Raw genomic sequence first — 23709 nt, forward strand, 5'->3', positions numbered from 1 at the left:
GGGGGGGGGCGTTGTTGCACGGGGGCGAGTCTAGTCGCCGGGCGGAGACGGGACAGGGACGGGCCAGGCCGGCGGGGGGAACGAGAGGGACCCCCCTCCGACACGCCCTCTTCGCGCCGCAGCAGCCCCTCCTCCCCATGCGAATGCCCCGTGCCCCTTCCCCCCCTCTACCTCCCTGCCCTTCCATCCCCCTTGACCAACCCGCTGCGGGCGCGGCGCGCGGCTGCCCCTCCGCCCGCTAGTCTGGGGCGGCGCGCACCCTCAAAGTAGATGTACCCGCCGCCGTCGACCCGCCTCCACGTCCGCCGCTGCCGCACCACCACCGCCGGCATCACCTTTTTGCGCAGCTCCGGCTTGCCCTTCTTGACAGTCGCCATCACCATGTTGCCGCACGTCGCGCCGGGAATCTTGTTGAGGCGGCCCTTGATGCCCTTGACCGAGATGATGTACAGGTTCTTGGCGCCGGTGTTGTCCGCGCAGTTCATCACCGAGCCCACGCACAGACCAAGCGTCGTGCGGAACTTGTTGCCCATCGAGCCGGCGCGACCACGCTTGGACATGGCGGCTCAGCGAGGAGTGCCTGGAGGGGGGAGGGGGGAGGAGGTCGGCGCCGGCGACTGGGCCATGGATGAGCTCCGACATCGCGCGGCCCGGGCGGGAGCCGATCGCACGCGTCTTTGTCCCCGCCAAGCGCCCACTTTGCCCGTCGCTTTCCGCCCCCGCCGGGCGCAGCCCGTTGGGAGCCAGGCGAGAGCGCGGGGCGGCGGAGGAGGGCGCCGGCGACGGCGCGGTTCCACAGCGACGCCCCCGGTGCGCGTCGCCGCTCCCCGGCCGGGGCGAGTGGGGCAGGGGAGGAGTGAGAGCCTGTGCGGAGGAGAGGCCTGTGCGCGTGCCGCAAAAAAAATAGTTACCGGTGACAGTGGCAGACTAGGGGGTTATACACACTCTCTGAGGCCTCAGACCCCCCTCTGAGGACGGGTCGGACCCCTGCCTTGGCGGCACAGAGGGTTTGACTCTGACTCTGTGCCGCCACATTTTGCCAACAATATACCTACAGCCTCTGTGGCCTCTCTTGGCTGATTTTGGCCTCAGAGGGTCCCCGGCCGAGGGTCTGTCTTGGCGCGGCACAGAGGGCGTTGACCTCAGAGGGTAGCCCCCTCTCGGCAGACAGAGGCGAGTCGCGAGAGCCCCGGGCGGAGGCCGGAGCGCCTAGCCCTCCACGAACGGCGCTGACCAGGGAGGGCGGGGAGGGGGCGGAAGCAGCGAGCATGACTAAGGCGCTACTCTACGCTTGCTGCTGCTGCAGGCTCGCCCACAGCGCCCGCGCCGACCCCTGCGCGACAGCTTCGCGCGGCCAGCGCGCAGCGGCGCCGCCGACCCGTCAACTTGAGTGAGGATGTGCTTGGAGCGGCCGCCCGAGGAGGAGGTAGTGATCTCCACATCCGTCCCCTGCTCCAGCTTGGCCATGAGGCGCCGCGGCGTCCTAGTGAACTCGAACTTGAGGTATCCGAAACCAATGGAAGCAGGGCCTGCTGGGGGGGGGTCTCTCTGCTTGGCTGGGGGGGGTCTCTCTGCTTGGTGGGGGATCACGACAGACTTGAAATACCGCTGAAAACTCCCTCTGAGGAGCGGCCTCGCGGTGAGCACGGGACCGCTCACCCGGGGAATCGCGACCCACCATTGCGGCCGCGGAAGTCAGCACGCCCGCCTCGAGCAAACGCCAAATGAGGATCCTTTTTCATGTTGACGCATTGGCTGGCGACGCGAGCGAGCAGGCCGAGGGTACAAAGAATGGCAAGGGCAAGCCGAACTGGACCACCCGACTGGGCAGGCGCACCAGCGGCTCGCACGCTCGCGGGCCTTGCGGCACGCGGGCCACGGCCCCACGGAGGGGGCATGGGGAGGAGTGGTCAGTGTGTGTCTCGCCGCGAGATGCGTCGGCCTTCGGCCGGAATAAAGGCTCCGCATGGGTACAAAGGAGATATTTTTAAGGGGACACAGACATATCTGCTGGCGCACTCTCCTCATCCGTCTCGCTGTCCAATTCGCTGCCACTACCGGTACAATCGCGGCATCCGGTCCTACACTCCCAGTGTGAGTACTGCTCGCGCGCGCACTTGCACATGTAATCATGATCTATTGGACAGTGAGAGCGGCACGGGTTTTGCATGTCCTCGCTGTCAAGGGGCGCAAAGTCCGTGTCGTAGGCAAGCAAGAATGTGGACTCGAGCACCAAGCAGTCACTGCATGTTTCACATCGGTGTAGCACCACGTGCACGTCGGGCAACGGCAAGTATACCTCCTCAGCTCCTGTCACGGGCACGATCTCCAGAAGCTTGTGTGTGTCGGCCGTTGTGAGAGGCTCTTGCAGGTGGAGGCGCTCAAGCATGCGCCGTGCAATCGTCTCCGATAGCTCAAACCTGCGCCGCGTTACCTGCCCGTATGCGTTGGGGGCGATTGCCTCCCGGCCGAGCTCGTAACGCGCATCCGGGTGCGGAGGCAGCAGCCGCACCCACGAGCCCACGCGCACGTCGCCTCCCGCCATCGCCTCGACATGCTCCGGCAGCGCATATGTCTGCCGCTTGACGAGGTAAAAGCTCTCGCCCTCGAGTCCCCAATGCTGCCATGGATGAAAGGCGACGACAGTGCCTAAGTGGTTCATGGCTCGATCAGGCTCGTCCTCCAAGTTGCTGCCGTGGTGCATGTCCACGAGCTGCCCGACGCTCGGCCACGGCTCCACCGCGTACGGCGAGAGCAGCACCGGCTTCTCATCCTCGCTCCCGTCGAGCAGCACTTGGTGGTGGTGCTTTGGCTCCGTGATTGCCACGCGGCCCGAGGCGTCAAGCTCCAGGCTCATGATGTGCCGCGGGTCGTTTGGCACCGGGTCGGGGAAGCACAGCTGGCCGCGCTCCAGCATGGTGCCGCACTGCCCAGCAAGTTCTCCCTCAGATACACGCACGCGCTGGGGCACGAACAGGAAGCGCTCGCCGAGCAGCCGCTGCTCCTCGCGCTGGCGGATGGAGGCAAAGCTCTCGCCAAGTGGCGGGCGCGCCTTCTCCCTGGCTTGGCGGCGGTGCTGACTGACGACTTGGCGGCGGCGGTTGGCATCAGCCTTCTTGGCCTCAGTGCCCGCCTTCTTGCGCTTGGCCGCCCCGCTCTCATACTGCCGCTCGCTGCGCTCCCTCGGCTGCCTGTTCTTCTCGTGCTGTTGCCGCTGCCTCTTCGCCCGCTCCTTCATGATCGCAGCACGTGCGGTCCTCTCCTCCTCGCTCGCATCTGCCGACAGCTTGGGCGGCGGCGGCTGGTCGGGGTCGGCGTGGTCGATCGAGCCACTGACGCTCGAGTCAGCCATCCAGCCAATGGATCGCGAGCACCACTTTTTTCGGGGTGGCCCTGGCACTCGTGTCGGCTGTATGTGTCTATGTACGTGCGAAGAATTAATGTAGGGGGTGGGTACCATACGAAGTAAACTTCTCCTTTGTACGATAATGAATAATTTGTGGTGTATGAGCCGACGGCACTAATTGTGGTGCACGCATTCTCCTTCAAGAAATCTTTGTCTTACTTAGGAGTATTGCGACATGCTGCACAACGCCAAGGACAGCACTGAGAAGCTGGCGCCAGTCGCCCACCAGCATGTCTCAGCACCGGGTGAGGGAGCATGCTGCGCACGCTGATGCAGCACGAGGTCACCACCAATCAGGCCCTCACGCCACTGCACGTTCCCCCGCGACATTACTACATCACGACCTCGAGCGTGCAACGCCGCACAGTGCTCACAGGGTTCGAGCAGGTGCAGGCGAGTGGAGGGGCCCCTGGCAGAGAGGAAGGCTACCCAACGCGGCCCAAGGATACAGTTGTACAGGTCTGAATCTTCTTGAATCTTCTTGAATCTTCTTCGAGACGGTGACGGGTACTGTCCCGGCGGTCTCAGGCCCAGTGAGGTAGTGCGCCAGACCTCCCCGGATCCTGCTGAACGAGCTCCTCTTGTAGCTCGATCGGTCACACCGCCATCGCCGTCGGGGAGAGGGGGGACGGCACTGCTCTGGCAGCGTACCAGCGTGCACCTCGATCCTGTACCGTGTTTGTTATGACCCCACCCGATGAACACACCAGTGAGGGTGGGCGAGACGATCGAGGGGTCCCGTACCATGCGGAACCGACCCTATCCAGTGCTCAAGTGCTCAAGGTCTGAATAGCTTCTCGACTTTCTGTGCTTGTGCGTCTCCGGGGTTGTGTTATCGGTCTGCGTGTATGCTGCTGCTCCTCGCCTCTTCGATCGGAGTGCGCAAGCTCGTCGTGCCTGCGGGCGCGGCGCTGCCGGTAGCCTCGCCGGGCGAGAACGAGCTGCGGAGGATCTTTGAGGCAGAAACTTTGGAGATGGACGTGTCTGGTGTGCGGTTGTGGCTGGAGGTGGGCGGCTGGCGGCCGCTCTCGATGCGGGACATGCGCCTCTCCGCCGCCCTCAACACGGGGTATCTCCTCCGCGTCGCGCTCGATCGGCCACGACTGGCAGAACTCGACGAAAACATCGGCGAGGCGCTTGGGCTGAGGCCGTCGCTGGAGCAGGTTGTGAGGGAGCGGCTCGACGGCGGCGGCGGCGGCGGTGGCGGCGCGACCGCGGGCGAGCCGTTCGGAGGGCGCATCCTAGCGTTTGTGCGCGGGACGGGAGTGGAGAGGGTGGTCGACCGGTTCTGGTGGCAGAAAGCGGTCCATCTCCAAAACACGTGCGCGGCCGTCCTCCGCCTCGCACCTCACCGCACGCTGTGAGGCAGCGTCCTCCAACCGTGCGTAGGTGGCTCTCCGACTCTCCCCTCGCCGCCGTCAGACGCTACGCGGCCGGCCTCAACGCGTCGGCGCAGCTCGACGGCCTCGCTCCGTTTGAGGTCAGCGATGGCGGCGGCGGCGGCGGCGGCGCAGGCGGCCAGCTGGTCGAGCGGGTCTCGATCGCGGACGAGGTGTCCATCGGCACAACCGGCGGCAAGCGGCGGCTCGCCTCGTCCCTCTTCCGCAAGTGCGAGCTCGTCGAGCCAACTTTCGAGCAAGTGCTCCTCATCTGGCGCCGCCGCCCGCCCGCCGCGGATCCGCCCCGCCGGTTGCTGCGGGACGCCCTTTCCGTCTTGGTTGGCCGGCGGCGAGGGGAGCGCGAGGGCGCTTTGGGGCAGCGGCGGCGATCCTCGCCGCCGTCGTCGCTGCCGTCGATTGAGATGGAGATCTTTGAGGAGGTGCCGATGGCCAACCTCGGCGTGGTCCTGCCAGGCTCGCGCGTGTGTACTGCGCGCCGACAGGTGCGGACAGCCTGCCCTCGAGCGGCCGATGCATGTGAGTAGGCTCGCGCGTGTGCTTCCGCGCGGCGGACGCGCTGCGGCTCGACACCCCTCCCCGCTCTCCGCCCTCGGCTGGTGAGCAGCGTCTCCTCCACGCCCCGGTGCCTTGCACACAGGCTCGACCTCATCTCGCTCTCCACCCTCGGCTACGCCCTCTGGGCCTCGCGCGCGCTCCTGGGTGGCCGCCCGCGGCTCAACGTGAATACAGACAGAGAGGGGACGGGAGAGGGGGGGGGAGGGAGAGGGAGAGGGAGAGGGAGGGAGAGAGAGAGAGAGAGGAGGAGGTGCGTGCGAAAACGGACAGAGACGGACAGAGACGGAGACAGAAGGCGAGGTCACCCGAGGTTATGGCCGCCCGTGCTTCAACGTCGCGCCCCGGCCCGCGCCAGTCGAGAGTGTGGACGACGGCGTCTCCTCACGCGCGAGCGGCCATGCACAGGTCATCGCGGGCGTCTCTCTCGCCGTTTGGCTGCTGCGCACGTCGCTTGGCTACCACAACGCCCTCACGCGGTGCGTGTGGCCGTCCCCCGAGATCGAACGAGATCACCCGAGAGATGCTCGAGGGCCACGCGGGATCGCCCGAGACCACGCGATGCCACCCGAGATCACCTGAGATTGGCGGAGATCACTCGAGATCGGCGGGCAGGTACGAGCTGCTCCTCAACCGCTTCCGCACCTCACACCTCGCCATGCGTGGCGCCGCCTCCGTCGTGCCCTACCTGCAGCAGCAGGCCGCTACGCAGCGCGCGCGCCGCGCCGCAACCCTGCTGAACTGGCTCCGGCGGCGGCGGGGCCCGCCCCTGGAGAGGAGGGGGCGGCGGGCGGGCTTGTCGGGAGTACGGCAACGGCGTCTCTTCACTCGTGGTGTGGGTGTGAACAGGAGGAGCCTCGAGCGCGAGGCGCGGCGGTCGATCGAGACTGGCGGCGCCCGCCTCGACGTGGATGGCGCGCTCTCCGACCTCCTGCGCATGCGCGTGGTCGCCTCGCTGACACGCATGCCTGGCTCGGCAGAGGCGGCGGCGGCTGGGGAGGCGGGCGCGGGCACAGCGGCTGGGGAAGAGGCCGCGCTAGAAGCCGACGGCGCCGAGGGCTCTGGAAACGTGGTGGGTTCCGGCGGCGCCGTCGCCGCAGCCCCGCCCCCCGCAGGGCACGAGTGGGGGGCTCCCGACACGCCACCCGACACGGCCACCTCCTCCAGCGCGGGCAGAGGCGACGCGAACGGCGGCAGCGGCACGGACGGCGCAGGCGACGGCTCCGCTTGGATCGTGCCGGCGTCGGCCGCCGCAGCGGACGCCGCGCTGGCGCTGCATTGGTCATCGTTGCTGCGGCCCCGGGCGGCGAAGGGCGACGCCGCGGCGGGCGAGCTCTGGGCGGGGCGGCGGGGCCGGCGGCTGCGGGTACTAAATTTCAGCTCTGCGGGAGCCGTCGAGGGCGGCGGCGGCGCGGCGGTGGCAGAGGAAGAGGAGCTGAGCGAGCGCGACTTTGCGGTGGGGTGAGAGACGCTGACGATTTTGCTTCTCTTACTTTTCGGTACTCTGGAACGTGTCTGACTCTGAGGCGGTGTATTTGTTTCCGGAATTCCGGCTGACTAGTTCAGCAAAAACCCTGTGTCAGCAGAGTCCTCCTACGGGAATGCCGTACGTCGAAGAGCTACATACACATAGAGAAGTTTGAAGTTTCGCCGCATGGCGATAGCATGGCGTTGCCTTGGCTGCTCGCAGCTTTGGCGGCCGCGGTCGACCCCGAATGGACCGACATTCGCACCGCCTCACCGCCTGTCCCGTCCAGCTTCGCAGTGCCTTGCTGATGAGCCAAGTCGCGCTCCTCATCTCGCTTACCTTCAACCAGTGCAGCGTTTGTCCGACAAATACCAGACAAATGCAACTCGACCAGTTTTGCCGTCTGCCAGTGGCGCAGCCGCTCAAGAGCCCGGACATCGCTTCCAGGGAGGGGGGCGCGCTTCTCTCCACACCACATGCTAGGGGGGGGTCCGACCCCCCCCCAGCACCTTCACCACATGCTAGGGGGGGGGGGGTCCCGACCCCCCCAGCGCCTCCACCACATGCTGGGGGGGGGGTCATGGGGCCGAGGACCCCCCAAAAACTCGTGGTCAAAGGCCCCCCGGGCCCTTGATTTTACACCTCATTTCGCAGCATTTTCCAGGGGAAGATCATCCTTTGGAGCTACATGAGCCTTGAGACTGGTCAGATTCTCCAAGATATTGGACTTCCAGCCACGATTTCACAACTTTGGGGCAAAATCGGCTCTCTGGCGGCTATTCCTAGCCCACGAACTGCTGGGGGGTGCCCACCACATGCTAGGGGGGGGGGGGTCCGACCCCCCCAGAGGCTTCACCACATGCTAGGGGGGGGGTCCCGACCCCCCCAGAGGCTTCACCACATGCTAGGGGGGGCGGGGTGGGGCGTGGAGAGAAGCGCGCCCCCCTCCCTGGAAGCGATGTCCGCCTGCTCTCGACGAGTTGGGTCGCTCTGCTCGCGGTAGCCAGGTAGCCCCCCATAACTGCCCCCATGGCTAGTAGCACCAGCCATGGCCTCAGGGAGCGCGGGCGAGGGCGCTGGGAGCAACACGAATAAAAAACATCAAAAGTGGTCATTTCCTATTGCAACTTTAAAGGGTGTGGATGCTGGGTTGACGGAAATTGAAGGACACGACCCACTTCGCCACAGATGGTCCCGCGCCTCGCCGCTAAGACGGCTACACGACCGCGGCTCGTGTGCGTGTAGCCGTCTTTGTCCGGAGTGAAAAGTCCAACGCGCTCGTCGGTGACGGTGTCCTTCAACCTGCGCCGCGCTCGGAGATAAATAGAGCGCGCAAGAGAGGGAGCGAGGGTTCGCTGGTTCTTTCGCATCTCTCTCTCGCTACTCCGCCTGCAGCTCGCGCTTTGCCGCCTCCTCGAGCGTCTCGCGGGTCTCGCGCCGGCCGCCATTTGCGCTCGCCGCCGTACCGCATGAGCACCCGCCGTGGAACTTCCCACCCGCCGTGGAACAGGTCGTGGAGCGGAACTTCCCACCCGCAGCAGGTAGATCACGGTGGATGCCTCTCGCGGCGCACCGGAGAAACTCGAGATCACAGCGCGGATCGGACAGGCGACGCTGCACGGACGATAAATTTACGCCAGCCCACGCTCGGCCATAAACTTGTGCTTTCCGGCGACTGCGCGCTCAAACGCCTCGAGATCGAGGCCGTCAACGTTGCGGAGGATCCTCGCCCGGAGCGTTGGCGGGTCGGTCGCAAGAGCCGGCGGGCTGAGCTCCCCGAGGACCTGCACCAGCTCGCCATCGTGGAAGAGCTGCCCGATGACCTGCGACACGTCCACCACCACCTCACTGGTCACACCTGCTCGCGCGTCGACAAGAGCCGCCCGGCAGAGCGTGCGGTCGATGCGAGCGAGCCGGCCGGTGATGCGCGCCGAGAGGCTTCCTGCGCGACGGAGCGCCTCGCCAACCTCCGCGACGAAGAGGCTAGCGCCGTGCGAAGCGTGCGCCTGGCTCTCGTGCGGTGCGCACATGAAGGCACACGTGAGTTCGCTCGCCGCCGCCCTGCCCTGCCCTGCCCAGCCGCAGCCCTCGCACAAACAAACAAACACACACAACACGAGGTATTAACCTTGCGAACTCGTCCCCCCCGGCAGGGCTATGCAACTGTGACCAGTGTGTGCTGTCTACGCCTGAACCAGGTGTCAAATCTGCCGATGCGTGACCTGTGCGTGGGCTGCTCTGTGAGGGGTCCAGGCGTAGTCCGACGGGTAGGGGGTCTGTGCCCGGGCGGTGTCCGGTGCGGAGTCTCTCTCTGATCCTGCCTGGGATGTTGGGTGCGAGGTGTGGCGGCTTCGATCCCAAGGGGGGGAGCTGATCCCACTCGGTAACCAACTCTCAGGGGCAGTAGGTGGGCGAGCTTCAAGCGCGCTCATCTCGATCGTCAAGGCGTCGCTACGCGCGGTCTTCCGCGGGGGGAGCTTCGTCGACGGGTGCGGGACCGCGGCGCAGACAGTGCTGCGGCGATGCCTCCGGCTGCTGCGGAGAGTGGCTTGCTGCTCGCTGCGATGGCGAAGAACTCGTCTCGTCACACGCCAAGGGCTTATGCTCTGTCGAGACGTGAGGCGTATGCGCCCAGGAGGGGAGGGCGCATGCGTCACGACGCTGCTAGAGATGCCTTTCGGGGCCCAGAGATAAAACTTCTGATGCCATGCGTGACCTAGTAGTGTCCCCAGCTATGGGCGTGTCCACGTTGGAGCCAGGTGTGGTGTGGACGCGAGAATAGCTCCGCCGTTCATGGAGGCAACCGATGCGAGTCGACTGGTGTGTGTCGTCGTGGTTTCGTATCAAGAATTCTCTCTCTCTCTCTCACGAGGTTCTCGAGGTGGATATCCTTTGGCCGCGTTGGGTAGCGAGGAGTGGTGTAACCCGAGCCACGGCGGCGTGTTTTCTGACGGCCGACCGTCAGTGCACGGAGTTGCCACTTCTCCGACTGCCCCGGCTAGTTCCCGAGGTCGTCGGGTGTGACCCCTTCGTCCCCCGAGACCTAGCGCGGGTGGGTTGGAGGGGGCTCGCCCCGTTCCTCCCCATCGGGCCGCGTGAGCGGCCACGCCTCGCAGATTCGTTTTCGCGCCTGGGTCAGGCGCGCGGGGCATCCCCCGGGTCGCTCGACCAGCGATCCGAAGAGTGGCCGCTATGCGAGGGAAAGAGCGGGGCCCTCGACGCCTCAGTCCGGCCCTCCGAGGGGGGAAGGGAAGTGCGGGGTCCCCACGGGCGCCTCAGTTCGGCCCTCCCGAGGGGGGGAGGGGAGCAAGGGGGTGGGGGGATCAGGGCGGTGGGGAGGGGTCTCGGTTTCTTGTGGCTAACACTTGCCTTTCGGGGAGGAGCCTCCGGCCGTGCTAGCGCAGTGGCGCCCGCTCGACATCTTCCCCTCCTCCCCAGAGGCAGCGAGTAGGCAGCGAGAGGAGGTCTCGAGCGCCTATATGAAGGTATGTGAGATGGTGATGGGAATGGGTGGTCGGGCGGGCGGGCGGGCGGGCGGGCGGGCGGGCGGGCGGGCGGGCGGGCAAGCAAGCGGGGAGCGGCGGGCGGGCGGGGCGGAGCGGGCGGGCAGGGTTATCGGGGGAATCGTGTCCACAATCAGCGGCAGCGGAGCAGCAGCCGAAGCAGCAGCTGCTGCAGCAGCAAGCAGCAGCCAGATTGCTGCCGTTGTCTGCGCCGCGATCCGCCGCCGCGCCGCCGCGCCGCCGCCGCCTGCGCTCGCCGCCGCCTCGTAGACGACTCCTCTCGCGCTCGGAGAGCCGCGCAGCGGGCCGCGAGGTTGTGGTCAGAGAGCAGCAGGGTTGAGATCCACAAAATCGGCCAAATTTGAGGTTGCTCGAGAGAGCCTGGAAATGGTCCCGCGCCGTTGCCCCGGTGCCGGCGCATCACGTCTCAGCCGCGATGGGCCGGTTCCGCCGCGCAGTCGAGCAGCAGGAGCTCGGAGGCAACTTTGTCGACAAACTGGTCGAGCCAAAAATCGGCGAGGAAGCGGCACCGGCGGCACGCCGGGACGAATCCGGACTGATCACATTGTTCGGCACCGCGGCGGCGAGCCGCCGCGAGCCCACAGGAGAGCTGGGCGCCGCGGCACCAGACCGCGCCGCCAGCGAGGCGAGAGCAGCAGCCGACCGGCCGTGACATGGCAGTTAGACGGCGGGATTCCTTGTGTCCACACACCGAAAGACACACACACACAGCACACACAGGGTCGAGCCGGCAGTAGCCGTGACATGGTTCCACCACCCCTCGTAGGCTTTGCCTCTGACCGCCACCGTTCCCACAGGCTGCCTAATGGGATGGAAAGGAAGGCTGGGCGAGCGTATAGAAGCGTGCTCGACCTCGTCGTGGCAGCCTGCACGGCAGCGCTGGCAGGCGCGATGAGCGTCGTGCCACCTGACCCGAGACGGGTCGCAGGCGTCGTACCGAGCGCGTCGAGACCGTGTCCTGATGTGATCTGCACGAGTGAGTCACGTCGGCGTCAAAGGAGCGACGTGCGACCTGCCAGAGCTTTGATCTCCGATCTCAGCTCGGCGTCGAGTCGTCTCTCCGGTGGCGACACTATTGTACCTCCCCAGGACACGCAGAGGCAACTGCGATCCCGCGAGTGGACGGGGGCACACCGCGCCAAGTGCTGGAGTAGGCTGAGGGCGCAGCAAATTCTTATAGCTTTAAATTCTTGAAGCTCATGCAAAGGTCCATCAACGACACTCATCGCCGCATGCACGCCCCCGACCCGCCCGCGCCGGAGGCTGCCACAGCCACCGCGCACCCGCCTGAGTCGCCGCCCAGCAGCAGCGCCTTGCCGCCCGCCGAGGAGGATACTGCCGGCGGGTTTGAGAGGCTGCGGATCCTCGTGGTCGAGGACGAGGACTTTGCGGCGCGGGTCGTGCAGGCGCTCTGCGAGAAGTGCTCCTACGAAGTCACGATCGCACGCTCGGCCGAGGCCGCACTCGACTTCCTCGCCGCCGACGCCGCGCGGCCGGCGACAGAGCAGTTCAACCTGATCCTGGTGGACATCGTGATGGCGCCGGGCCGGATGTCGGGCAAGGAGCTGCTGCTCGCGCTGCGGGTCGAGCGGGTCGAGCGCTGCGTCGTGATGATGTCCGCCATACACCAGCGCGCCATGGTCGAGGAGTGCATCCGGTCGGGCGCAGAGTCGTACCTCGTCAAGCCGATCCGGCTCGAGGACGTGGCGCGGCTGTGGCAGGTTGTGATGCGGCACCACTTCGCGGCGCTCTCGCGCCGGCAGGCGCGGCAGCAGGCGGAGATGGAGCGGCTGCGCGCCGAGACGCTCGCTGAGCGCGAGAGGGTGCGGCGGGAGAGGCTCGAGCTGGAGCAAAAGGCGCCAGATAGTCGAGATATGGTCGAGATGTAGTCGAGATGTAGTCGAGATGGGTCGGGGGAGGCTCGAGCTGGAGCAAACGCCGCCCGGGCCGGGCAGAGACTTGTGGGCTCGGATCGGATCGGCCAGTGCACGAGCGGCGCCCGAATAGGTGCTGCTCGCCGGGCAGCGCGAGCGGATGCAGCAGCAGATGATGCGGATGCTGCCCTCGCAGATGCGGCAGTACTGGCAGCTCGCGCAGACATGCAACGACCTCATCCTCCACGCCTCGCGCCAGGGCGTGTTTCTCTACATGTCGCATAAGTGCAAGCGGCTGTTCGGCTACGCGCCGACCGAGCTCTCCTCCTCGCGCGACAATCGGCGCCGGGTTCACCGAGATGAGCCGAGATGAGCTGAGAGAGGGGAGAGCCCTCCTCCTTTTCGGGCCACCCGCCCCGCCGGGGTGGGAAAGGAGGCCCTCGCACCACCTCGCCAAGAGAAGCCGAAAGACCCCGATGAAGCCGAGATGACCCGAGAGAGGGTAGGTTGGTGTGAGCAGGCCCCGTCCACCCGGACGACCTGGCCGAACTGCGTGCCCTGGTGGCCCCCGCAAAGGCGAGGGAGGAGGAGGCAGCGGGCGGCAGCGGGGAGGCCCCCGAGGTCACCCGGCGGTCGGGCGGTGTCGGTAGGCGAGGGAGGAGACCCCCCTCGTGGCCGAGGGCGAAAAGCTCCCCCTGCGGGTGCGCCCCAAGGACGGCGCGTTCGTGCCGCTCCGATTCCCCATGTGGGCCCCCCCCCCCCCCCCACCACCACCACCACCACCACCACGAGCTGTGAAGAGGGCGCTCTTCACACTTCTCGCCCCTCGCGGGTGTGTGAACAGGTACCCCGTCGCCGAGCCGGGCGAAGTCCGATCCGTCATCGGCGCGTCCGCCGTCGCCGCACTCTGCCTGGGCCGCATCTGCGACCCTCGAGTCGGAGCCCTCCTCAGGCGCGCTGCCGCGTCTGCACTCCCTGGCGGGCAAGAGCCGCCCGCGCGCGCCGCTCACCGACGAGTCCCAGTCGGAGGACGGAGAGGCGCGATTCCCCGAGATTACCCGAGATTACCCGAGATTACCCGAGATTACCCGAGATTACCCGACGAGTCCCAGCTGGAGGACGGAGGCGCGCGACCAGCGGAGAGGAGCAGAGGGGAGCAGAGGGGAGGAGAGAGGAGTGGACGGTCGGAGGACGGCGAGGCGAGAGCCTCCTCCCCCTTTTCACCGCCCCCCCGCGCGGTCGTTCTGCGTGAGGGCACCCGACGGCGGCGGCGCGTGTGAGGCAAATCCGTCCTCACTGCGCGCGGCCGCGAGCAGGCGCCCGTCTCCCTCTCCTCGTCCCAGTCCGAGGCGTCCCTCTCCTCGAGCCACCCCGCCGAGTCGCCCTCGCCGCCGTCGCTTCCGGCGAGGAGCGAGTGGGCGGCCTCGCCCGCGCAGGGCGGGCCGCAGGCGGGGCCGGGGCAGGAGCAGAGGTGGCCGAGCCTCTCCCCGCGGCGTGCCGTGGGTGAGTGGAGAGCGCCCCGGCTTGCGGAGCGAGTCGGCTGAGAGTAGGTCGGCGTCGCTCTCGCGGCTCCTCGCTGCAGCCTTCTCCACCATCTCGGAGGAGCTCGGCGAGGAGGGGGCGGCGGCGGGCGGCGAGGGCGCCAACGGCGGGGAGGGCGTCAGCGGCGGGGAGGGGGCGGGCGGGGACGCGGGCGAAGGCGGCGGCAGCACGGCGGACGGCGGCGGCGAGGGCGGCGCGGAGGCGTTCGGCAAGGCGAAGCCGCCCTTCAGCCCGTCGCTGCCGAGGGGAGACGCGGCGCCGCGGCGAGCAGAGGAGGCGCCGCCCCAGGCTGGGCGCGTCCGTGACAGTGCGCCGCGTGTGGTACGCTTGTAGGAGCGGCTTCAGCACGAGTGGGACGCGCTGCTGCACAAGTTCGAGGCGCGTTCTCCTAGATGTCTCCCGAGACATTTGCCCAGAGTCGACGGGCGCCGCACCCCTGCACCCCTGCACCCCTGCACCCCCCCCCCACCCCACCCCAACCGGGGTTGGGAGCGCGTGCAGCGGCGTCTCTCCACACGCCTCGCCGTGGCAGGCGCCGGCGGCGCAGTTCCTCGACTTTGCGACGGTGGTGGACAGCGGTTCCGAGCCGTGGGCCGAGGGAGGGGACTTCCCTGCAGACCCAACCGAGGCCCCCAGAGGGAGAGAGGGAGAGGGACCCGGCCCCCCAACCCACCCGGCGGAAGGGCCCCCCCCCCCCCCCCCCACCCCCCCGCCCCCCCCCCCGCTGCTCTCCGGGAGAGCACCCCCCCCCCCCTCCCCCCCCCCCTTCCCGGAGCAGGCGGCGCGGATGGTAGCCGCGCGCGCGTTTGAGTCTGCCGAGGGGGCCGCCGCCGCCATCGCCGCTGCCGCCTCCGCCGCCGCGGACGGCGGGGAGGGCGCTCGCGCCGCCGGCCGCGGCGGCGAAGGCGGCAGAGGCGAGGGCGGCGAGGGCGGCGAGGGCGGCGGTTTGGGGGCCGGCGCCGGCGGCGTCGCCGAGGGGGGGAGTGAGAGTGAGAGGCGGCTGGCGGCGCTGCGACAGGAGCTCGTGCTCAGCACCGAGGCGTCGCATTTCACGCCGCTCGGCGCCTCCCGTCTGCCGCCGCGCCGGCCGAGCCGAGATCCGCCAAGGTCAGCCGAGGCCCCCGAGATGTAGGCGCCGCCGTGTACCGCGTGCCAGCCGACCCGAGCGGCGTGCTCGCCGCGCTGCGGCTGCCGAGCACGCGCGTGGGCGAGGGTTCGCAGTGCGGCTGGCCGCCGCTGCACTTGGCGCTGCTGCGTGGCGAGTCGCACTTGCCGGCGCTGCAGCTGCTGCCCGCCGTTTATGGGGAGACGCTGCTAACACGGCGCCGCTCTGTTAGCAGGTGGTGCAGCTGCTGCTCGCTTCGCGCTGCGACGTCGTTAGCGGCCCTCCGCGCGTGCGGCACGTGACGCCGCTGCTGCTCTGCGCCGCCGCGCAGGCTCAGCCCGCCGCCCCCCCCCCCCCTCCGCCCACCCCACACCGACGCATCGCTTGCCCCGCCGCCCCTCCCCCTCCCACACTCCCCGCTCCTACGACGCGCCACGGCCTCTCGCCCTCGCCCTGTTGACGCGCTGCTGCCACGCAACCGCAGGCCGAGACGGCCGCCTCAATGCTGCTCGGCTGCATGCAGCCGCCGCAGCTGGTGGCCGCATCGTGCGCCCGCTCGCAGGAGCGGGATGCTGCCTGCTCTCCTCGCCGCACCTCGGCCGCACCTCGGCCGCACCTCGGCCGCACCTCGGCCACTTCGGCCGCACCTCGGCCGCACCTCGGCCGCACCTCGGCCGCACCTCGGCCGCACCTCGGCCGCACCTCGGCCGCACCTCGGCCGCACCTCGGCCGCACCTCGGCCGCACCTCGGCCGCACCTCGGCCATGCCTCGGCCGCAGGAAGGGCTGCCCGTCCTCTCCGTCGTGGCGCAGTGGTCGTCCGACGCGGCCGCCGGCCGCATCTGCCGCAAGCTGCTCGACTGCCGCGCCGATCCGTGCGCGCGTGCGCGTGACGGCTCGATGCCGCACGCCGCGGCCGCCGTTGCCCGCAACAGCGCGACGGCGGCCCTGCTGATGGCGGCGGCGCAGCAGCGCGCCAAGGAGGCGCTGGTGGCGTCGCCTTGGTCACAGCGGCTCGACAGTGATGCGGCGGTCTTCAGCGAGCCGCAGCCGTACCGCGGGCGCGCCACGCGCCGCGGGGGCGGCGGCAAGAACCGCGCCGCCAAGGAGGCGGCAGCGGCGGCGGCGGCCGAGGAGGCGGCGGCAGTGGCGGCGGTGGGGAGAGGCGAGTGCACGACCGGGTCGACGGCGACAGTGGCGACGTCGCCGCCGCTCTCGACCTCCACCTCGTCGGTCGGGTTCGGCTCGGCCTCTTCACTGCCCGCTAAGAGCGACGACGCCGTGCCGCCGCCAGCGGCGCTGGCAGGGCTGGAGCAGGTGGCCGGTCTCACGGCGCTGGTGGACCGGCTGCCCGAGGCGGCGCAGCAAAAGGTCCGCACACGGGGAAGGGGTGGGGTGGGAGAGGGCGCTAGCGTGAAAAGCGATTGCCTGAGAGCGCGAGTCGGCCCCGCCCTACAGGCGCTGGCGTGGTGCTCGGAGAACGAGGTGCATGAGGTGGGCCTCATCGCCGCCGCCGGTATCGCGGACGCTTTCGTCGCCGCGCTGGGCATCAAGCCCACAGGCGTGCCCGCGCTGCTCTTGCGGCAGCGGCTGAAGAGAGACTAGGAACGATCTGCGGCCGATGAGGCTGGCGGCCAACCAGGGACAGGAGGTCTCGCAGTTGAGGCGCGCCGGCGTTGGGCGGCGCGCCGCCGGACGGAGAGCCGCCCCGGCTCAGTCTGCCGAGTGCCGTGTTCCGCGATATAGGTCGTATTGTGAAGTGAGTCACAAAAAAGACACGGCAACGTGTAGACGAACTTCGCGACATGAAGTTGGAGGGCACCAAGTTTACTTGAGAGTTTTTATGTGTTGCACATCTTGTGCATGGACTGTGACGGCGGAGTTGACGCCTCCGACGGTCGTAGCGGCGTGGCTGAGGGCGGCGGTGGAGGCGCCCGATAGCGCGGCGAGGATGGTCTCATGGGTCTAGCAAACCATAGACGACACCAAGAGAACGCGAGGTAAAACCCGACGGCTATGGATGGTAAAAGGCGGCGGTAAAACCCATCCATACGGGTTTCGGTGGGTTGGATGGGAGGTAGAATGTCTACCTACCGCACCCCCCCCAATGTCGCTGGGCGGGATCGGCCCGCAGAGGCGGCATTGATCAGTTCCCCCAATGCACCACGCGAGCTCGCGCGTTGGAGGCGTGGTCGACGCTGCGCTTGAGCTTCTCCTTGGGGACCCATTTCGTCAAGAAATCGGCGGGCATGAGATCGTCGGTGATCTTGACGACGCGGCACTCGCCGTCGGCCATGCGGCGCTGCAGCGTGTGGTAGCGGCGCAGGAAGTGGCGCGAGCGCGAGGCGGATTTGGCGTTGTTGGCGACGAGGACGTTTGCCTTGTTGTCCGAGAGGATGACGGTCGGTCCGGTCGGCGGGGCGCCGAGGGCGACGAGGACCTCGCGGGCGTATGCGACGAGCTCGCCCGCTTTGGCGCTGGCGATGGCCTCGCTCTCGTGTGAGGAGTCGACGACGAGGCCGATCTTCTTGACGCTGTGCATGACGGCAGCGCCGAAGCAGGTGAGCAGCATGCCATAGAGGTCGAGGTCGCCGTTCCAGGTGGCGTCGGCGGCGGCGACGAGCTCGGTGGGCGCGTGCGAGTCGAGCCCGGCGATGTGCGCGCTCATGCGGCCCTGCAACTCGGCCTCCGCGTCTAGCCCGCCGTACGTGATGCCGTCGTTCTTGCGGTCGTAGGCGGTGCAGAGCGCGGCGCGCGCTACCTCGTAGGCCTCGGGCGGCGGCGCCGACATGACGCACGAGAGGCGGTGGAGGACGAGGGAGAGTCGCGGCTGCACGCGCTCGACGAATTTGAGGTGGCCGATGATGCTCTGTGTGCGCACTTGCTGGGGCGACAGCTTGCCGTCGCGGTCGGCGAGCTTGAGCGAGTCGGCGGCGTCGGCGAGGCGCTTGCCGCTGAGGACGGTCGGACGCTCGCCGCGGAGGAGCTCGGGCATGTGCTCGCGTGCCGCCTCGATGATCTTCTGCGGCATGGACAGCGTGAGGGTGCGCCGCTCGCGGTCGCGCTCGAGCTTGAAGCCGGCGAAGGAGGTGGGCGAGTAGTCGACCTTGACCTCGAGCCCGGGCGCCTCCTCCCCGCACCCTGGAATGCTTGGCGTAAGCGGCCAAAGGAACTGCTGGCAAAGCATGAATCAGTGAAAGCTGGTGTCCCAACACCCATGTCTCACTTCCCAGCAGATTGGGTAGATCCGAGCACGGGCCTGCCGCATCAGGCTGGGACGAAGATCCTCGAAGCGCACAGCCACAGCAAGGCACTTAGCAACTTACTGCGCCACCCGAAACTCTTCCGAATGGTGGAGTTGGTACTCGATGACGTGGGCGTCGCCACTCAGAGCCTTCTCTTCTCACACGGCAGCAAGCAAGCCCTTCATCGAGACCCGTGGTTTGTGCCAACCAACCCTGCATCAACGATGCTCGCATCTTGGGTCGCAATGGAGGACATTAGTCCGAATAGCGGCCCGCTTGCTTTCATCCCAGGCTCCCACCGCCTCCCATGGAAATTGCTTGATGGGACTGGAGACATCTTGTTCGCGGATCCGTACTTGTTGGAGAGGCGCACGGCGTCCACGGGCTTAGATCCGGACTCGACCAAGCTCGCCGTCGAGGTCGACTCTGTCGGAGCGATGGTGCTCCAGCCATCGTCGCCCTGCGCAAACCAACCGATTTGAGCGGTCAGTGCGCAGAGGGCTCCACAGATTGCACCCGGGTGCAGTGTGCAAAGGAGAAGGCCGATACTTACTTCCGGGATGGGATCCTTGATGGACGAAGGAGGCAGGCCATGCCATGCATGCCATTGCATCGTCCAGCGAGCCGCGCCTGCGGCGAGCCACGCCTCCGTGGCCATGCCTGCGAGGGGCCAGCACGAGGGATGTCAGCACGAGAGGTGGGCCCTACTGACGCAGCGAATCGCAGGGAGAGGGCATGCAGGCAAGCCGGTGGCATCGCTGCTCACCCGCCAAAGGCCGGCCAGCGTGTTTACTTGAGTCCGCGTTTGACTGGGCACGTTTGCTGCACGGAACCGCCGCCGGCGGGGGGCGAGGGCGCGGGCGAAGGAGGAGGAGCCAGAGCCCGGGGAGGAGCGGCCGGAGGAGTACGCCGGCCTCTTTGACGACCCGTAAGGGGCCGTCGCCTGCTGTGCCATTTGTAGTGCCAGTCCGAGCCAGTCTGTGTGAGAGGGGCTTGGCGTAAAATTCTTCTTTGTTGTATTCTTTGCAGCCATGACGACAGGGCTCACCGCAGGGCTCACCTCGCTCGACCTGTTCAACGAGCTACAGTCCCGCAAGAACTGGCCGCACGGCGGCCCTCCGCTCGTCCTGGATCTGCGTTCCGTCGAGAGCTTCTCCGAGCGCCGCATCCGCGGCTCGCACCACGCCGTCGTTGGCGAGGATGGCGTGCTCACCACTCCCGAGCGCGCGGCGTGGGCGGGGCGTACGGTGGTGCTGGTCGCGGATGACACGGAGCAGGCCTCCGCCGCGGCGGCCTCCCTCCGCGGCGCCGGCGCCAAGCGGCCCCTCTTTCTCGCAGAGCCGTTTGCCGCGTTTGCGGCGGCTCGCCCGTTCCTGACCGCGGCGGGCAGCTCGTCCAAGGCGGGCAAGCGGCCGCCCGCGTACCCGTCGTGCATTTTGCCCGGCCTCCTCTACCTGGGCGACATCGAGGACGCCGTCGCGCTCCCGCGGCTCAAGGAGCATCTCGGCGTCACCCACGCGATCACCGCGCTGGCAGACCCTCCCGCGTCGCTCAAGGCAGCCGTGCGGGAGGCGGGAGTGAGGCACCTCTGGTGCGCGGTGCGCGACGTCGCCGCGGCCGACATCAAGGAGCACTTTGACAAGGCGCGCGCCCCCTCCTCCCACCGCCCTCGCCGGGCCCTCCTCTGCCCGCTTCTGGCCGCTGCTCCGTCTCGCCCCCACCCGTCTCTCCTTGAGCCTCATCCCCCGCTCAGGCTCGCGACTTCATCGCCGACGCGGAGGCGCGCGGAGGCGCCGTCTTCGTCCACTGCTCTCGCGGCGTCTCCCGCTCCGCCTCGCTCGTCCTCGCCTTCCTGATGCGCGAGCGCAAGACGCCTCTCTCCGAGGCCGCCGCCCAGCGCCGCCGCCGCCCTTCCCCTCGCCCTTCGCCCTCGACGCCGCTCGCCCTCGCCTCCCGCCCGCGACGCGCGCCGCCGACCCGCGCGCAGGCGCTCGCCCTCGCCACCGGTCGCCGCCCGATCGTCAACCCGAACGAGGGCTTCCTCCGCTGCCTCGCCGAGTACGAGCGCGAGCTGACGGGCGAGCGCTCTGGCGTGTACATCCCACAGCAGGCGGGCGGGGTCGCGGCGGCGGGGGAGGAGGGGCGCCCGTCTCGGAGCCCTCTGCGCGCCGTCCTGTAGGCGCCGGCGGGCGGCGGCGGCGCGCCGGATTTGCCTCCATATTGGGCTGCGGTCGGGCCGCCGGTCGCATCGCGCGCGACTCTCTCTGTGCGCAAAGGCGGCGGCGGCGGGGCGGGCGGCGAGCTGCGTGTGTGCGGCGTCGCCGCCTCACCCGCCCAGCTGTCGAGTCAGGCGGCGAGGAGCTCGACAGCTTGCCCATCGGCGAGCACGCTGTCTACACGTTTGGCCGCTCGCTCACGTGCGAACCCGTCGCAGAGAGGGGACGAGGAGAGCAGCGCCGCGACTTGTGACCGGTCGGCGGCGCCGCCCCGCTGCAGTTGCGACGTGCAGCTCGAGCACGCGTCGGCGTCGCGCGTGCACGCCGCGCTCGTCCACGCGCAGGAGACGGCGGGGCTTGCAGCCCCGCCGGTGTGAAGACCGCCCCGATGACGATTTGGTGCGCGTGAGCAGGACGGCGGCCTCTACCTGCTCGACATGAACTCGTCCCACGGCTCGTTTGTCGACGGCGCGAAGCTCAAACCGTGCGAGCGGTGCGGCCCGCTGCGCGACGGCTCCGAGATCAGCCTCGGCGCTTCCTCGCGCCGCTACGTCGTGCGAGGCGTCGCCGCCGCCGCCGCCGCCGCTGCCGCCGCCGCCGCGTCGGGCTCCGCCGCCGCCGCCCGCCCACCCGGCGTCGACTCGAAGGTGGCGCAGCTGATGGCGATCGCAGGCCCGGCCGGCGGCGGCGGCAAGAGGCGGTCGCTGGACGGGGAGGCGGCCGAGGCGGCGGAGGAGCTCGAGCGCAACCGCGAGAAAAAGCTGAAGAAGAAGCGGAAGCGGTGGGTGGACGGGCCAAAGCAGAAGAGCAAGATGTCGGAGAACGAGCGCGTCGCGCAGATGGCGGGCTCGGGCTCGGGCTGCTTCGGGCCGGGCTTCGACTAACGGGCGGCGCGCCGCCGCCCGCCGGCGCGCCGCTGCTCGCCGGGCGCGTGCGGCGAGGCGGGTCCCGCGGGGCCGGGCGGGCGCCCCCGGGGGGCGGGGGGAGCATAAACAAATAAATAAATACGGAGACCTCTCTACTGTGAGGAGGGGTGCAGGGGGACGACCCTAAGCTAAAAGTATGTACCACCTTCGTACGTAAGTAAGTAGTAAGTACGCGGTGCGTGCGGCAAATCGGAGATAGCCGCGCAGCGGCTATGTAGGTTATCCAACAACGTGAGGAGATAGGAGATATACCTACACAACGTGAGGAGAGGGGAACAGCAAGCATAACAAAACGTGCGATCCATCCAAATCGCCGAAACGCCGAAAGCACGCGTCGCCGTCGGCTCGCAGCTTTGGGCCGCTTGCTCAACCCCATCGTCCGAGTCGTGCGCAATCTCGCGTGATGACATCTCGCCCTGATCCCACGCCAGTGGGGCAGGTGCATCATATCGTCGGCGATGGGGCCTTTCGAGCCGACGTTCCGCCGCACCCAGACGTTCCGTCACAATGCCGCCGCATGCCGCCGCAATGTCGATTGCAATGCAGGCAGCGCAGGAACCGTACTGGTGCGGCAAGGAAGAGGCCGGCCCACATGGGCAGACCTCCACTGGGGCCACGTGCAAGACAGTATGCAACGTGACGCCCAGAGAGACAGCTCCCCAACCCGCCGCCGCCAAGGCATTGGGCCTGAGGTGGAGCTGTCCGAGGACGGATGACCGAGTCCTCCAGAGGCAAGCCAGAGGCATGCCAATAGCAAGCCAAAGGTAAGCTGCTGGCGTCCACAGTTGGCGACCTCAGTGTCGACCACAAGGGGCGAGATCACGACGTGGCGTCCCGACACAAGGGTGCCGACCGGGCGAGAACGCCAGGCGAGCCCCACAGTGGCGTCCATGGCGTGAGGCCAAGGCCGCGCCATGGCGTCCACACAGTCGGGCGTCCACAATGTGTGACGACCCCATCGTGGCGAACACAAAGAGGCGACCGCTGTGGCGACCAGCGGTACGCCAAAGGGTGCTAGAGGCGTGTCTGGGTAAGCCGAGGCTTGACAGCCACCTTCGAGGCCTCGTGGCCACCTGTGAGGCTTGTGAGCCATCTCGAGCGAGCCTACATGGGTGGTGGGCGCGAGGAGGCAATGGACCTCTGACGCATCACAGAGCTCGAGATGACAAGCGTGGCGGAGCTGAGCACAGTCTGGTCGTGGTCGAGACCGAGGTGCCGAACTGAGAGGCACTACTGGAGGCTTCCTCCGGCCACCGCTCGACTACCCACGCACATGGCCGGTCCTGTGGCTTGCCTGGACTCGCTCAGAAGCCTCAATTCGCGCACACCTTTGCTCTCTGGCTCCCGCGAGTGCGTTCAGGCCACTCAAGCAGGCGACGCCAAGCACCCGCAATGCATCTCGCCGGGGCGCCACCTATCGACCCGACTGATTGGCAGCATCAAAGCCGACCCCATGACGGTCCTTCAGCCCCACGAGGTAGGCAGTTGCGCCCTGATCTCGGTCCAAGACGGCCAACGCCGTGTCCGGCACCTGCTGACTGCTTCACGGGGATGCCCCCCCCGGACACATGCTGCAGCCCCGAGTGGATGTATTGGTCGTTTGTGGGTCCCCCAAGACTACTCTAGTAGGGGCCGGGCGCTTGAGCGTCGGCGGTACACCTGTGCAGATGTTGCACGGGTGAAATGGCTCCTCGTACAGGGTAGGAGGCAGGTGGTGGGTTTGAGTGTCGTGAGTGCTTGCAGCCGCGAGTGCAGCACCGTTTGTGACTCCCATGGATGCAGTTGGGTGGGGCACGGTGCTGGGGGGCGGTCCGGTGCGCCACAACAGCCTCCCTGGCTGACCCCCATCCAGTTCGGCACCTCCATCCTGACCGTGGAACCCCAACTTCAACCGGTCATATCTCGGGCGGACTGGCACCTCAGGAGCTCATCCTGGGCGGTTTTGGGGAGTCTTGGGGGTGTACTTGAAGGTGGTAAAAAGAGTTTTGCACGAGATCTTAACCGGGGGGCAGTCTGAGCACCGTGAAAACAGCGGCCCACAGCTAATAGCCGCAGCCACTCCCAGCTACTCGGTGTGAACAGAGTTCGTACCGAGCAGCTGGGAGCGTCTGCAGCTACAGTCGCTTCAACTTCACCGCCGTGGCGAGCCTGGCGAGGTCATGCTCCTCGCAAACTCTCGGCGGCCCCCCCTGGAGCACCCACCTGGCACTCATTGGCCGGCGCCCACAGCTGCGATGCGGTCGTGCGCGCGGATGCGAGCGACGTCGAGTTTGAGCGCGACGCAGAAGCGCTCAAGGGGGAGAGTGTACCTCGAGAGTGGCGAGTGCGGGTGTCGGAGAGTTGCCGTAGTGTTCCTTCATCATAACACTATCTTAAAAAAGCACTGGCGCGCGTCCGAGGACACACCTCTTCCTCTCTCCCCCTCTGCGCGTCAGCTCTGCGCAGCAGAGCC

The 23709-nt window shown here is 67.9% G+C and overlaps 8 protein-coding genes across 8 annotated transcripts in view; 4 read left to right on the forward strand and 4 right to left on the reverse strand.

The window, feature by feature from the left end:
* EMIHUDRAFT_422784 (hypothetical protein) overlaps window positions 1-583 on the reverse strand; it is a 907-nt gene extending 324 nt beyond the window's left edge. Inside the window, exons 1-2 of the mRNA XM_005756941.1 lie at window positions 260-583; window positions 172-191 (exon numbers count right to left, since the gene is read on the reverse strand). Of these exons, the coding sequence (XP_005756998.1) occupies window positions 172-191; window positions 260-560 (321 nt within the window). The 5' untranslated portion in view covers window positions 561-583. The remainder of the gene's footprint in view (window positions 1-171; window positions 192-259) is intronic.
* A 1404-nt stretch (window positions 584-1987) lies between these two features.
* EMIHUDRAFT_221080 (hypothetical protein) lies at window positions 1988-3352 on the reverse strand (the record flags this gene model as incomplete). Its single annotated transcript, XM_005756942.1, has 1 exon — window positions 1988-3352. The coding sequence occupies one exon, from the start codon at window positions 3350-3352 to the stop codon at window positions 1988-1990; it is 1365 nt and encodes a 454-aa protein (XP_005756999.1).
* Window positions 3353-4254: 902 nt separating this feature from the next.
* On the forward strand, window positions 4255-6823 carry EMIHUDRAFT_107715 (hypothetical protein; the record flags this gene model as incomplete). The annotated part of the gene is made up of 5 exons (XM_005756943.1): window positions 4255-4727; window positions 4796-5269; window positions 5444-5525; window positions 5767-5837; window positions 6208-6823. 5 exons carry the CDS (start codon window positions 4255-4257, stop codon window positions 6821-6823), a joined length of 1716 nt encoding a protein of 571 aa, XP_005757000.1.
* A 1634-nt stretch (window positions 6824-8457) lies between these two features.
* EMIHUDRAFT_107716 (hypothetical protein) lies at window positions 8458-8856 on the reverse strand (the record flags this gene model as incomplete). The annotated part of the gene is made up of 1 exon (XM_005756944.1): window positions 8458-8856. One exon carries the CDS (start codon window positions 8854-8856, stop codon window positions 8458-8460), a length of 399 nt encoding a protein of 132 aa, XP_005757001.1.
* A 1575-nt stretch (window positions 8857-10431) lies between these two features.
* EMIHUDRAFT_360271 (hypothetical protein) lies at window positions 10432-11025 on the reverse strand. Its single transcript, XM_005756945.1, has one exon. It carries the CDS (start codon window positions 11003-11005, stop codon window positions 10757-10759), a length of 249 nt encoding a protein of 82 aa, XP_005757002.1. The 5' UTR covers window positions 11006-11025; the 3' UTR covers window positions 10432-10756.
* Window positions 11026-11545: 520 nt separating this feature from the next.
* EMIHUDRAFT_466197 (hypothetical protein) lies at window positions 11546-16637 on the forward strand. The gene is made up of 13 exons (XM_005756946.1): window positions 11546-12206; window positions 12358-12573; window positions 12875-12969; window positions 13069-13109; window positions 13177-13262; window positions 13541-13695; window positions 13775-14087; window positions 14299-14394; window positions 14545-14827; window positions 14899-15062; window positions 15107-15169; window positions 15684-16241; window positions 16329-16637. The coding sequence occupies exons 1-13, from the start codon at window positions 11550-11552 to the stop codon at window positions 16473-16475; spliced, it is 2874 nt and encodes a 957-aa protein (XP_005757003.1). The 5' UTR covers window positions 11546-11549; the 3' UTR covers window positions 16476-16637.
* A 1450-nt stretch (window positions 16638-18087) lies between these two features.
* EMIHUDRAFT_221086 (hypothetical protein) lies at window positions 18088-18597 on the forward strand (the record flags this gene model as incomplete). Its single annotated transcript, XM_005756947.1, has 1 exon — window positions 18088-18597. The coding sequence occupies one exon, from the start codon at window positions 18088-18090 to the stop codon at window positions 18595-18597; it is 510 nt and encodes a 169-aa protein (XP_005757004.1).
* Window positions 18598-19139: 542 nt separating this feature from the next.
* EMIHUDRAFT_466198 (putative dual specificity phosphatase) lies at window positions 19140-21405 on the forward strand. The gene is made up of 6 exons (XM_005756948.1): window positions 19140-19758; window positions 19869-20234; window positions 20295-20421; window positions 20466-20532; window positions 20612-20702; window positions 20745-21405. The coding sequence occupies exons 1-6, from the start codon at window positions 19147-19149 to the stop codon at window positions 21213-21215; spliced, it is 1734 nt and encodes a 577-aa protein (XP_005757005.1). The 5' UTR covers window positions 19140-19146; the 3' UTR covers window positions 21216-21405.
* The last annotated feature ends 2304 nt before the right edge of the window (window positions 21406-23709 follow it).

The sequence above is a fragment of the Emiliania huxleyi genome, assembly GCF_000372725.1.
Source record: "Emiliania huxleyi CCMP1516 unplaced genomic scaffold EMIHUscaffold_94, whole genome shotgun sequence".
NCBI classification, from domain to species: Eukaryota; Haptophyta; order Isochrysidales; family Noelaerhabdaceae; genus Emiliania; species Emiliania huxleyi.